The sequence below is a fragment of the Frankliniella occidentalis genome, unplaced genomic scaffold (assembly GCF_000697945.3).
Source record: "Frankliniella occidentalis isolate FOCC.00 unplaced genomic scaffold, Focc_3.1 Scaffold485, whole genome shotgun sequence".
Classification (NCBI taxonomy): Eukaryota; Metazoa; Arthropoda; class Insecta; order Thysanoptera; family Thripidae; genus Frankliniella; species Frankliniella occidentalis.
Window position 1 is genome coordinate 1 of NW_026267603.1, and position 12772 is coordinate 12772.

The 12772-nt window shown below is 59.4% G+C and overlaps 2 protein-coding genes across 3 annotated transcripts; both read left to right on the forward strand.

Annotated features, from left to right (window-relative positions):
• The first annotated feature begins 394 nt into the window (after positions 1–394).
• LOC113204321 (uncharacterized) lies at positions 395–3152 on the forward strand. 2 transcript variants are annotated; one of them, XM_052274991.1, is made up of 4 exons: positions 395–549; positions 697–864; positions 953–1152; positions 2277–3152. In XM_052274991.1, exons 1-4 carry the CDS (start codon positions 433–435, stop codon positions 2386–2388), a joined length of 597 nt encoding a protein of 198 aa, XP_052130951.1. In that variant the 5' UTR covers positions 395–432; the 3' UTR covers positions 2389–3152. The 2 variants fall into 2 exon arrangements, with proteins under 2 accessions (XP_052130951.1, XP_052130952.1); XM_052274992.1 differs by having other exon boundaries at positions 396–549; positions 953–1191.
• Positions 3153–8225: 5073 nt separating this feature from the next.
• LOC127751434 (serine/arginine repetitive matrix protein 1-like) lies at positions 8226–12456 on the forward strand. Its single transcript, XM_052274993.1, has 2 exons — positions 8226–12373; positions 12444–12456. Exons 1-2 carry the CDS (start codon positions 8226–8228, stop codon positions 12454–12456), a joined length of 4161 nt encoding a protein of 1386 aa, XP_052130953.1.
• The last annotated feature ends 316 nt before the right edge of the window (positions 12457–12772 follow it).

The window sequence follows — 12772 nt, forward strand, 5'->3', positions numbered from 1 at the left end:
CTAGTGAAAATAATTGGTGCGCGTTCGAATGTATAGTATGAAGTACCCCGTAGTATGGTGATCTGGCACGCACTGTAGTGCGAGCGGAGCGCGGGGAGCCCCGAACCCGCACACCCGCCGCGGTGGCACTTTACTCCCTTTTAACGCCGTGCACCTCACGTTCGACACACATTCCGCTGCTCACTTTCCTCACGCCGCGCAGATATTTGACTCCGCCAGGCGCCGCGGCGGCGCCACAACCACGACGCCGGACGCCGCGGCATGTCCCCTTCCCCCCGGAGCACTTTAACACGTCCGGACGAGCGGCGGCAGCGCGCTAGCCACCGGAGAAAGGTCCAGATAAACCAGCTGCAGTCCAGCGGCCAGGCAGCGCGGCAGCGGCGAAACATAATAAAAAGACATCCTCTCACTTCTCTCTTCTCGCCTGCAGACATGTCGCAGCAGCAGCAGCCGCAGCCGCAGCCGGAGAGGCCCGCCAAGAGCGGCATCAGCGGCGCGCGCTCCGCCTTCCTCGCCAAGCTGCCGCTCATCCTGCGGGTGGCCGAGCTGGTGAGTACTACCCCACCGGAAGCCGTACTATCTGTGTAGCTAAAAATTAAGCAGGATCGCAAAAAAGTTAGGTATCCCTCATTTAGCTACTGGTTTAGCTACTCGCAGCTAATCATTTTCTCTCGACCGTCGTCGCGATGCCTGCAGTGCCTCACCATCATCGTGCTGGGGCTCGTCATCGACCCCATCAACGCCCGGCTGCAGCACAACGTCAACCACTCGGCCCTGACGTACGTCACCTACGCCGGCTACATCCTCATCAACTGCGTGCTCATCATCAGCGAGGTGACGGGCGAGCCGCTGCCCAAGACCGCCGTGAGTAAACCATTAAACCCTTTCGGAAGCGCCTGTTATAATAATGGTTCGCGACATGAATATGTACTTGATCCAACCCTTGATCCAGTGCCTGCTGTTCGCCTTCATTGGCGGCGTGCTGTTCGTGGCCACGGGGTCGCTCCTCATCCACGACTGGCGCACCCTCAACTACTCCATGCACTACCACCCTCCCAAGATGTACATGGACATGATGATCAGCTCGGGCATCATCGGCATCTTCACGGCCTGCCTCTTCTTCGCGGACGTCGTCATCACCGTCCGATACGCGTAGATATCCCGCCAAGAGCAGTGGGCCCGGGCGCCAGGGTGAGTGCCCCATCCGGGTGGAGGACGCAGACGGACTTACAGGGTGGGGCAGGAGGGTGATGGTTGATGGTGTGTCTACCGCGCACGCACCATCGCGCACCAGTGGCCCACCAGGTGGACGAAAACCCGAGAAGTTTTGCATTTTTACTGCATCGCATTGGCGAAGTGGCGCACTGTGCCACTAGATCCCGAGCAAGTGGGCAACCTGCCCACACCCACACGTCTGCATTGCGTTGCAGTAGAACAGTTGCGAAATATTCAGCAGGGTTTTCAGCTACCAGGTTGCTACCACTGGGTAAGGGAAGCGGCCATGGTTTGTCAAGCGGTGTGGTGAAAGTCAAGGGGGCTCGATTCTACTGGTGGATGAGCATGTTACTACTACGTTAGCGACGTTAGCCAGCACAGCCGCGGTTCTTTGGCGTCGAGCAAATAATCCCAATTTGTCAGGGAATTTGACAGACGGACGTGACCATGACAAAATGTTTTTACTCTATCGGCCGCACTGCATTGTCTCTCGGGAGCCACTGGGCCGGAAGCAGGTCCCCCGGCCAGGCGAGCCATTTGGACTAAATTCGCAGACCATTGTTTGACCGGGAGGCCAGCCACCTAAACTAGAGTGTCTCTGACCCGAGATGGGAGCTCGCCCTGGTGTGAGTAGAGGCACTGAGTGTGTAGCGGTGTAGACTCATTCATTAAGCAAAACCTCTCTTATTAATCATTTGATTCATTCATGACTCACATGGCATGGCATGCTGCTTATTTGGTCAAAAATTGAATAGCGTAAATGTGTATTCACGCGGAGTTCAAGTTGTTCATAATTGCATACTAATAACTGCGAGGTCGGCACACGGCGGCCGTAGCTCACACTTTGCATGACTTCACGCTTTACGTAACAGTATTAGCCTCACTCACACCCACGATCGCGTCGTCAAAACATGGACATCAAAAGCGGCACATATTTACTCAGCGAAAGCCATTAAATAGTAGACATTTTCCGTAATAATTCCTCATTGCCTGAGAGAGTCTAATTACTTTGGGTTTGGGGTCTCCACTGTCATTCTGATCCCTGCTTTCCCCCTCGACAGGCTGGCGGAGGAGCGCGCGGCCCTGCGCGGGGCGGCGGAGGCGGCCGCGGACGACCGAGCGGCCAAGCGGAGCTCCACCAACCAGACGGACCTGGCGGACTTCGCCGTGTGAGGCCTCCAGGGCCACTCCAGGGCAAAGCTAGGCAGGCCTGGTACACCTCGTCCCAACATTACCCGCCTGGGCCACACACTTCAGATCTCATGCAAGTCCGTCCATTAAGGTTGTCTTCGGCTGGGTGGGTGTGTCATGTGTCATGTAGGGCGAAGGGAGGAAGATAACGGCAAAGGTTTGGAAGTTGGCAGCAGCCGAAGACAGCGGCATTTTGGCGGAAGACAGTGAAACCCTCCAATTAATTTATTGTGTTCATAGAGCGACGGGAAAAACACTGTAGTGCACATTGCAATACGATACAAATGTAAAACTTGTACTTCCTATCGGCCATAATGATTTTGATTACACGGAATGTTGCTTGCGTTTCGGAGCTCGACACCAAAATATGTTAAACCAAATTACGAGAGTAACTGTCTTCTTTTCTTTCATAAGATTAAATATTATATAAATATATATTTTTATTCAAAGTTATTCCTTAGTTAAGATTTATTACCGTAGCAATAGGAGAGTTTCTTGAATAGGAGAGTTTCTTTTATATTTATGTACAGAGGCAAACAATAATTTTCTAGTCGACTAGCCCCAGATAAAATATCACGATTGATTTATTGCTCAGCAAAACGAACTTCTACAATCTTTCGAATTGTTTCTCCGCACTCACAACAGTTGTTCCAATTTCAATACACAGTTAATGTATCACCACTGCCTCAGACATCGTTTTTTATACCTTGTTTTTCTAAATAATAAAGATATGTAACTAAAACGTTTTTTTCCTACTATCTTTTATTTGTCACGGTTCACTGTCCATCATCCATCCATAATCCACAATAAACTATAGCCCCTATGGATCCCTCTTTACCTTCCTTACTCTCCCCGACGACAAAATAAAGAGCGAGAATACGAGTCGAGAGTCGATAATCGATCAAAGCCGACCGCAACCAAACGGACAAGCAGAGCAGGCCGCGCGGGGCCCGCTAACAATACTCGAGCGAGCGCCTCTCTGCGCACCTGCGGCAAGTCGACCACAACAACAACACGACATGCAGGGAGGTTATGGCTTCCACCAGTAACCGCCGTGCATGACCCGCACCCGGGGAGACGCGCGTCGCGGCCATGGCGGACGAGAGCAAGCCCAAGGTCGCGCGGGTTGCTGTATCTCAACTGGTGGGCATATTATATCAATCAAAGCTAAAGCATAAAACACACCCGGCCACCGCACCGGAGGGGCAAAACGAACAGCCTCTGTTTCTGTCGGGTCGGGTCTCAACGCCAGCGTAACGAAGTCTGCACAGGCTCCTGGCGCGCGCCACGTAGGCCGCGTGCACCGTAGGCGAGCCGGTTGGGTGGCCTAGCCGGTGTACCGCAGGCGCCGCGGCGCTAGACCACTCGGCCGGCACCCCACCGCGGCCTTCGCGGCGGTGGCCGTGGCCGATGACGCTGACCCGGGGGCGTTATCGCCGGGGTTAGGCAACACATGGCGACAGCGCCCCAAGGCCCCGGCCCCCGCCCGGGCCGTCAGAACAAACACGTCGACCTGATTGTCTGTTTTGGGCGACCACGCCGGCCCGTCACTAACATCATGTATACCCGTCTTATGTCCGTCTAGTTCATCCCCGTGCGCCAGGATGCGCAGCCGCAGGAGGCCTCCGCTGGAGCGTGCATCTGCTCGTCGGCAGAGGGGGCCACCCCCGCCGCCGGGCCCGCCGTCCCGCCCGCCCCCAGCCCGCACTACCCCACGATGGCGGCCGCCAGCTACCAGCAGCAGGCCGCGCCCTACACGCCGCAGATCACTTTCCCGACGCAGACCGAGCAGCCGCGCCCTCAGCAAGGCACCGCAGAGTACCCCCCGGGCTACGGGGCCCCCCACGTCACCTTCCAAATCCCTCCCGACGCCTACGCCCCCCCGGGCGCCGCCTACCCCTGGCCGTACCCTTCCCCAGCGCCGCAAGGAGGCCAGCCTCCAACTACGCAGGGCTGTTGTCCGTACCCCCCTGGGCCGCCTCCGGCAGGTGCCGCTGGCGCGTGCATATGTCCTCCCGGAGGCCAGCCTCAGGCACAGGGCTGCTGCCCAAGCCCCCAGGGGACAACGCCCGCAGGAGGCGCGAGCGCGTGCATATGTCCTCCGGGAGGCCACCCTCAGGGTTGCTGCCCATGTCCGCCAGGTGGCCCGTACCCTGCGACGCCCATGCCCGCCTACCAGATGGACACCAGCCAGCTCCTAACGCAGGCCGGGCTGCCGTTCTCCCTATCCGCCGCGCTCCTACAGCAGTTTCAGGCCCAGAGGCTGAGAATCTACCTGGAGCCGACCACCACGACCGCGGGCGAATGGATGCACTCGCCGCCCGCCAAGGTGGCCAAGCTGGAGGAGGGTGACGACGCGTCGCAGCGCGGCCGCGCCCCTGCGCCTCCAAGCATCACAACGGGGCCAGGGCCCGAGCCCCTCGCCGAGCCCCCGCCCCCGAGCGAGGGGCCCGCCGGGCCCACCATACCCATCGGGCCCACCCCACCGCCGAGTGGGGCCGCCACGCCCGTCCGGAGGTCGCTGCTCATGTCCCTCATCAGGCCGTCCTCGCGCACCTCCCGCAAGAAGGGCGCGTCCATCTCCACATCGCCACATTCTTCCAGGGCATCCGCCATCAGCTGCCCTCTCTACCCAGAGCCGCTCTTCCTGGAGCCCGTAGAGCAGCCCACAGAGCAGCCCGTGGAGCAGACTGTAGAGCCGAGTGTAGAGCAGCCCGACGAGGCCCAACAAGAGGAAGGAGGACGCGACCAGGGCCTTGACAGAGATGGCAGCGACTCCACTGGCTATGACTCTCACGGCCACAGTAGCTTACACCTTCCCGTCCCCAACAGGGATGGAGATCGTGCAGTCAGTAGCAGCAGAGAGCAACCCGAAAGCGCTTCCACTGAGGGCAGCAGGGGGCGGCCAGAGAGCGCTTCCCGGGCAGCAGGGGGCGGCCAGAGAGCGCTTCCAGTGCAGGCAGCAGGGGGCGGCCAGAGAGCGCTTCCAGTGCGGGCAGCAGGGGGCGGCCAGAGAGCGCTTCCAGTGCGGGCAGCAGGGGGCGGCCAGAGAGCGCTTCCAGTGCAGGCAGCAGGGGACGGCCAGAAAGCGCTTCCAGTGGGGGGAGCAAGGAGCGGCCAAAGACTGAATCTGGCGCGAGCAGCGAGCGACAGTCCGAAAGAGCGCCTAGCGACAGGCGCGATAGCTTGTCCAGCGGGAATAGCAGCAGCAAGGGACGGCCCGGCAGCCCGTCCACCAGGGGCGGCGCCAGTGCACGGGGCAAGGGTTCTGAGGACGGCTCGGGTGCCCAGTCGGATAGAGGCTTCGTGGAAGGCTCCGGCGAGGGCTCGGGCGAGGGCTCGGGCGTAGATTCCCGCGGAGGCTCCGAAGTCGGATCCAAAGAAGCACCCGGTTCTGCTCGCGGTTTGCGAGCCGGTTCGGGAAGCGCGTCCAGTTCTCGGCGCGCTAACGACTCCGCTCGAAGCACAGAGAGGGACTCGCGCAGGACCTCTGGTGCCACTTCCCCCATCACCGGAGGTAACTCCAGTGTAAAAACGGCTTCTGGAAGTAGATACGAATCACTACGTCCGGACTCAGGAAACGGTTCAGCTTTGGACTCCGGAGGCCGAGCCTCCAGCGGCCGGTCCCGAACCACCACTCTCCACCCCGACGACCAGGAGGGTAGCGACTTCGTCGCGTCGGGCCCAGCGGAAGACGAGCCGCTGTCCAGGATCTCGTCCTCGTCCTCGAGCGAGACACATGTCATCATGCCACCCCCGGAAGAGCGGCCCTCCAGCACCCCGCGCTGGAGCTTGCAGTCGGAGAAGACTGCAGTGGAGCCGGGCGGTTCCAGGAGTTCCAGCTCCAGCAAGCGGAAGAGCAGCCTTGAGCCCGACGAGAGCAGCCACCATTCGGACGAGAAAAGTGTACTCGATCGACAGAGCAGTGCAAAGTCTGGTAAGATTGGCACTGAAGAACCCGAAGAGAAGAGCGTCTCCGACCGGAAGAGCAGTGTCAAAACAGATCGGAAGAGTAGCAAGGGTTCCGATAGAAAGAGCAGCCGGCACTCCGGCGAGGACAGCATTCAAACAGACAGAAAGAGCAGCCTGAAGTCGGACCCGCTCAGCTCGGTCCGAAACAATAGCGCCTCTTCCTACGGCAGGTCGAGGAAGAGCAGCAGGAAGAGTGGCGCAAGTACAAAGCACTCCGTCATCGACGAAGAGCCGGAGGGAGAGCGGGAGGAAACGGCCGAAGGGAAAGAGGCCGAAGAGGAATATCTAACAATGTCGCTCGAATCCAGCTCCCGCTCCAGGCACCGGACTTCGAGCCCGCTGGAGTCGGAACGCATGACGAGGCGGTCGAGGACCTCCGGCACCCTATGGAAGGACAGCGACGACCTCCTGGTGACGCCGGTCAAGTTTACGTGCATGGACTGCATGCGCCTCATGGAACTGGTGTGTTGGCACAGGGGCTTGTGCACCACTTAGCCGATTAACCGCGCGCACCTCTGTAGTTATACTGTTCCGCGCACGAAGGAGTGCGGGCTGTGTTGCTGTGTTGCCTTTCGCCCCCGTTCATACGGCACCTTACAGGCCGAACGCGTAGGCAACCTGCCCGCACCGAGAACCGCGGCACAACATAACTGCACAGGTGCTCGGGGTGAAGCAGACATAGGGAATGAATAGTTGACTAATCTCGTATTAATCCACTCTTGCTGATTTGCCCACAGATCGCCGTGGCACTGTTCGGTGCCGTGCTCTTGTCCCTGCTGCCGCAGCTCAAGTGGGACGAGGCGCCCGGCTCGGCGGACAAGGCGATGCCACCCGCGTGCGAGGCCGACGAGGCCGACAAGGCCGAGCGCACTGCTAGTCCGTGCGGGGTCCGGCAACAGGCGAACTACACCACGGCGCCTCGTGGCGAGGAGACGGAGCTCAGCGACGTCCTTGGGCACGGCTGCGAGATGGGCGAAGCCTGCACATCCACCCCGGGTATCAACTCCTCGACAGGGAACACCCCAGAAGGGCATCTCTCCGAGGAGCCCTTGGCCGTGAGCTGGCCTTCGGTCTCTACTGAGGCGTCGAGGTCTGAGGACTCTGCAACGGTGTCCTCGTGGCCTGGTCTACCAACGGCCACGCCCGATGGGCGGCCGCCAGTACCTGGCGATCTCAGCCCGCGGCCTCCTCTGGAGGTCCCCACTGAGGCGACAAGGACCGAGGACTTACCAACGGCCAACTCGCGGCCTCGCCTCCCAGAGGCCACGCCCAGCGGTTGGCCGCCAGTGCCCGACGCCCCTAGCCCGCGGCCGCCCCTGCAGGTCCCCACCCCGGCGACGAGGTCTAAAGACACCCCAACAGCGACCACGCGGCCTAGTCTCCCGGCAGCCACGCACAGCGGGCGGCCAACCGTGCCTGCCGCCCCTAGCCCGCGGCCGTCCCCGCAGCGCCCACCGGAGCCGCGTCCTCAGGGCGCCGTCCCGCCCGCGCCGCGGCCACCAGCCCCGCGCCGCACAATCGCGACCCGCGGCCGCCCCACGCCCCACCCTCGGCGACGCCCTACTGCACCAGCCATAGCCAAACGGCCCGGTAAGATCAGTGCCAATCGGAGGCCTTCGACGAGACGCCACCCAGCCAGTCCCCGGCCTGTGTCAGCGGGACTAGCGACGATGTTGCCAGGTGACACTGGAACGCACCCCAGAGTGCACGCGTCAGCAGAGGGCTGGACGCCAACGGCACGAGGTCGCGAGACTCCGGGGCAGCCGTCACCAGGTCGTGATACTCCGCTGCCGCCGCTACGAGGTGGCGAGACTCCGCAGCCGCCGCCACCACGAGATGTCGCGTCAATGGGGGATGTGCCAAGTCCCATTTCGGACGAGCCAGCTGCGCGCGTTCCTGCTAATCGGGGGTCCAGCACACCTCTAACTGCGTCTGCCAGAGAAACGACCCAGTCTGAAGCACAGATCAGATCTATCAAACCGGGCGTCATGAGAACGCGTGACCAAACACTGAGAAAAATTGAAGAACGCACGACGCCAGTGGGGCCATTTGATAGGAATATCACAGAACCAGGCCTAGAGCGCCGACCTACCGCGTTTACTTTACCCTTTGATCGAGATATTACCTATTCGGAAGCAAAGCCGCGTCCAACGCAGATCTCTTTGCCTGTCCGGAATAAAACTGAACTGGCGCCAGTATATCACACAACTGACAGTCTTACTGCATTCAACCGCGAAACAGCATCACCGGGTGTACAGGTTCGCCCAACTGAAAACCTTACTTATGCTGTTCGGAATACGACTGTATCGAAAATCCGGGCTTCCTCCATGGAGACCCAATCGTCCTTCGAATGGAATTCTGCGAAGCCGGAAACAAACTCCCGCCCTACGCAGATCTCTTATCCCCTTGAGCCGGAGTCAAAGAGCCACACAACTGACGCCTACATTCCGTCTCGATATGTAACATTCCCGGAGAATGACCACCTTTATGAAAAAACCTCTGCATTTGACGCTCTTCATTTGACCTCGCCAATCATAGAGCCGGAGGGGGCGATCCGACCCACTGGGACCCCAACTGCAGTGGCCAGAGTTCCGGCCGGGCTGGAGGCCGCGACCCGCCTCACTGGAAGCCCAACTGTAGAGGCCCAAGTTACGATCGAGCCGGAGGCAGAGACCCACCTCACTGGAAGCCCAGCTGCAGCGGCCCGCCTCACTGGAAGCCCAACTGCAGAGGCCCGAGTTCCGACCGAGCCTGAGGCAGCAGCCCACCTCACTGGAAGCCCAACTGCAGAGGCCCGAGTTCCGACCGAGCCTGAGGCAGCAGCCCACCTCACTGGAAGGCCATCGACAGTGGATAGAGTACCGACCGAGGCGGAGGCAGTGGCCCGCCTTACTGGAGCCCAAATAGCAGTAGGCAGAGTTCCGACCGAGCCGGAACCAGGGGCTCGCCTCACTGGAAGCCCAACAGCAGTGGATCGAGTTCCGACCGAGCCGGAAGCAGCGGCCCGCCTCACTGGAAGCCCAATTGTAGTAGACAGAGTTACGGCCGAGCCGGAGGCAGCGGCCCGCCTTACTGGGAGCCCGTCGGCAGTGGGTCGAATTCCAACCGAGCCGGAACCAGGGGCTCGCCCTACTGAAAGCACAACTGCAGTGGGTCGAGTTCCGACCGATCTGGAGTCAGCGGCCCGCCTCACTGGAAGCACAATTGCCGTGGCCAGAGTTCCGACCGAGCTCGAGACGGCAGCCCGCCTTACTGTAAGCCCATCGGCAGTGGGTAGAGTACCGACCGAGGCGGAAGCAGTGGTCCGCCTTACTGGAGGCCCAACAGAGTTGGACCGAGTTCCGACCGAGCCGGAGGCAGCGGTCCGCATCACTGGAAGCACAACTGCATTCAGCCGGGATTTTACCGTTACCGCACCTGAGAGATATTTAACACTATCTAGGGACGAAGCAAAGAGTGAGGGAGATCCAAAGGCCTCCACAGCCAACAAGAAGCAGCCTAAAGAGAAAGAGGAGAGGGAAGAAAGTCCCACTACACCCTCAGCAATCCAGAGGCAGCCTGAAGAGAAGGCGGGGAGGGAGGGAAGTCCTACCGACCCGTCATCACCCCACAGGCAAACGGAAGATGGATTCGAGAGGGAGGGAAGACCTACCAACCCTTCAGTCAACCAGAGGCAAACTGAAGAGAAAGAGGAAAGAGTGGAAACTCCCACTACCCTCTCAGGCAACCAGAGGCTGCCCGAAGAGACAGGGGAGAGAAAGGAGAGCCCCACTACCCCGTCAGCCAACCAAAGGCGGTCAGAAGAGAAGGAGGAGAGGGATGAAAGTCCCACCATCCCCTCAGCTGATCGGAGGATGTCGGAAGAGGCAGAGGAGAGAAAGGAAAGTCCCACCACCCCGTCACCCAACCAAAGGCGGTCGGAAGAGAGGGAGGAGAGGGATGAAAGTCCCGCCATCCCATCAGCTAATCAGAGGCAGTCCGATGAGGAAGGAGGGAGGGAAAAAAGACCCACCACCCCCTCAGCGAACCAGCGGCGGTCTGAACAAAAATTGGGGAGGGAGGAAAGTACTCCCACTCCCTCAGCAAACCAGAGGCAAACTGAAGAGGGAGAGGAACGTGGGGGAAGTCCGAGCACCGCCTCAGCAAACAAGAGGCAGTCCGAAGAGAACGAGGAGAGAAATGGCAGTGCCACCACTCCCTCAGCCAATCCGAGGCAAACCGAAGAGGAAGCAGAGAGGGATGGAACACCCATAACTCCCTCAGTCAATCAGAAGCAAACTGAAGAGGAAGAGGTAAGGGCGGGAACTCCCTCCTCCCCCTCCGCTAACCAAAGGCAGCCCGACGAGACAGAGGAGAGAAAGGAAAGCCCCACCACCCCCTCAGCTGACCAAAGGCTGCCGGACGAGACAGAGGAGAGAAGAGAAAGCCCCACCACCCCGTCAGCTAACCAAAGGCTGCCGGACGAGACAGAGGAGAGAAGGGAAAGCCCTACCACCCCCTCAGCTAACCAAAGGCTGCCGGACGAGACAGAGGAGAGAAGAGAAAGCCCCACCACCCTCTCAGCTAACCAAAGGCTGCTGGACGAGACAGAGGAGAGAAGGGAAGGCCCCACCACCCCTTCGGCCAATCGAAGGCGGTCGGAAGAGGAAGAGAAGAGGGATGAAATTCCTAGCACCCCCTCCGCTAACCAAAGGCAGTCCGAAGATAGCGGAGAGAGGGAGGAAAGACACACCACCCCCTCAGCCAACCAAAGGCGGTCGGAAAAGGAAGAGAATAGAGATGAAAGTCCTACCACCCCCTCAGCAAACAAGCCGCAGTACGAGGAGAACGTGGGGAGGGAAGAAAGTCCTCCCACCCCTTCAGCAAACCAGATGCAATCTGAAGAGGAGTTAGGCGCGAGAAGTCCCAACACCGCCTCAGCAAACCAGAGGCAGTCTAAAGAGAAAGAGGAAAGAAGGGTCAATCCGACTACCCCCTTAGCTAATCAGAGGCGGTCAGAGGCAGGAGAGGAAAGGGAGAACAGACTCACGACACCCTCAGCTAACCAGAGACAAACTGAAGTGGAAGAGGTGAGGCCGGGAAGTCCAACTACCCCCTTAGCAAACCAAAGGCAGTCTGAACAGGAAGAGGAGAGAGATGATAGACTCACCACCCCGTCAGCCAACCAGAGGCAAACTGAAGAGGAAGAAGAGAGGCACGTAAGTCCTACCATCCCTATAGCCAACCAGAATAAGTTGGAAGAGGAAATCGTAACGAGACAGTCTGCGCAGTCTGTGACGGCTGAGGAAAGGGAGGGTAGATTTACTACTCCATCAACTCACTTCAGGCCAAATGTTAGTAAAGTGGAGAGAGGAAAATTTACTACCCCTCCGACTTACCATAGGCAGCCTGAAAGGGGAGTCAAGAGAACAGAAAATGTTACCACCCTGTCACCCGATTTGAGGCCAATTGAGAGTGCTGTTGGGAGGGAAGAAAAATTTACCACTCCGTCAGCTCATCAGAGGCCACCAGCGGAGGGCGAGAGCAGGAACGGAAGTCGCACCACTTCATCGGCAAAACAGAGGCCTTCTAAAGAGGATCCGGAGAGAGGACAACATTTTACCACCCCTATTGCTCACGAGAGACCAACTGAGTCTGCCAACGACAGGGACGCAAGTTTTACCACCCCTTCAGCAAACAAGAGGCCAACTGAGAAGGAAGTGGGTCGAAAGGAAACATTTACCACACTTTCGTCTTTTCACCCTCTGACCACCAAGCCAGCTTCGGAGGAGCAGCAAACCCCCAGAGTGCCACCAATGCAGACAGACCACGCCAAGGCCCCTTCTAGAGAGCAATCTACCCTATCTGCGGAGCCTCGCCTGAGGCAGACGGGGCACGCAGTGGCACTTGCCAGAGAGCATTCCGCCCCATCTGCGGAGCCTCGCCTGAGACAGACAGGACACGTAGAAGCGCCTCCAAGAGAGCTTTATACTCCATCTGTGGAGCCTCCCCTGCGGTATACGGTGCGAGCAGAGGCGCCTTCCAGAGATCAATCTACCCCATCTGCGGAGCATTCCCTGCGGCAGAAAGGACACTTAGATGACCCTTCCAGAGGCGAAGCTACCACAACTGCGCAGCCCCCCTTGAGGCAGACGAGGCAGGCAGAGGCCGCCACCAGAGGAACACTTCCCCTCGAAATGGATCCCAGGCCAACGCTAGCACCTCCAGCAGCTAGGGCCACTAAGTCCAGTGAACGAAAAGCTACGGCGCCTACTCGACAGGCGCTTCCATCCGTAGAGGGGAAGACAGAGCCCGACGTCACGGCGCCTACACGACAGGTCCTTCCCTCCGCGCAGGATGAAACCGAGCCAGAAGCTACGGCGCCTACTCGACAGGCGCTTCCATCCGTAGAGGG

Excerpts from the sequence above, each read along its gene's own strand:
- LOC127751434 (XM_052274993.1), top strand. The coding sequence starts at position 8,226 with ATGGGGGATGTGCCAAGTCCCATTTCGGACGAGCCAGCTGCGCGCGTT.
- LOC113204321 (XM_052274991.1), top strand. The coding sequence starts at position 433 with ATGTCGCAGCAGCAGCAGCCGCAGCCGCAGCCGGAGAGGCCCGCCAAG. Across the intron at positions 865-952 it reads AGCCGCTGCCCAAGACCGCC|TGCCTGCTGTTCGCCTTCAT; the intron begins GTGAGTAAACCA and ends CCCTTGATCCAG. Across the intron at positions 1,153-2,276 it reads GTCATCACCGTCCGATACGC|GCTGGCGGAGGAGCGCGCGG; the intron begins GTAGATATCCCG and ends CCCCCTCGACAG.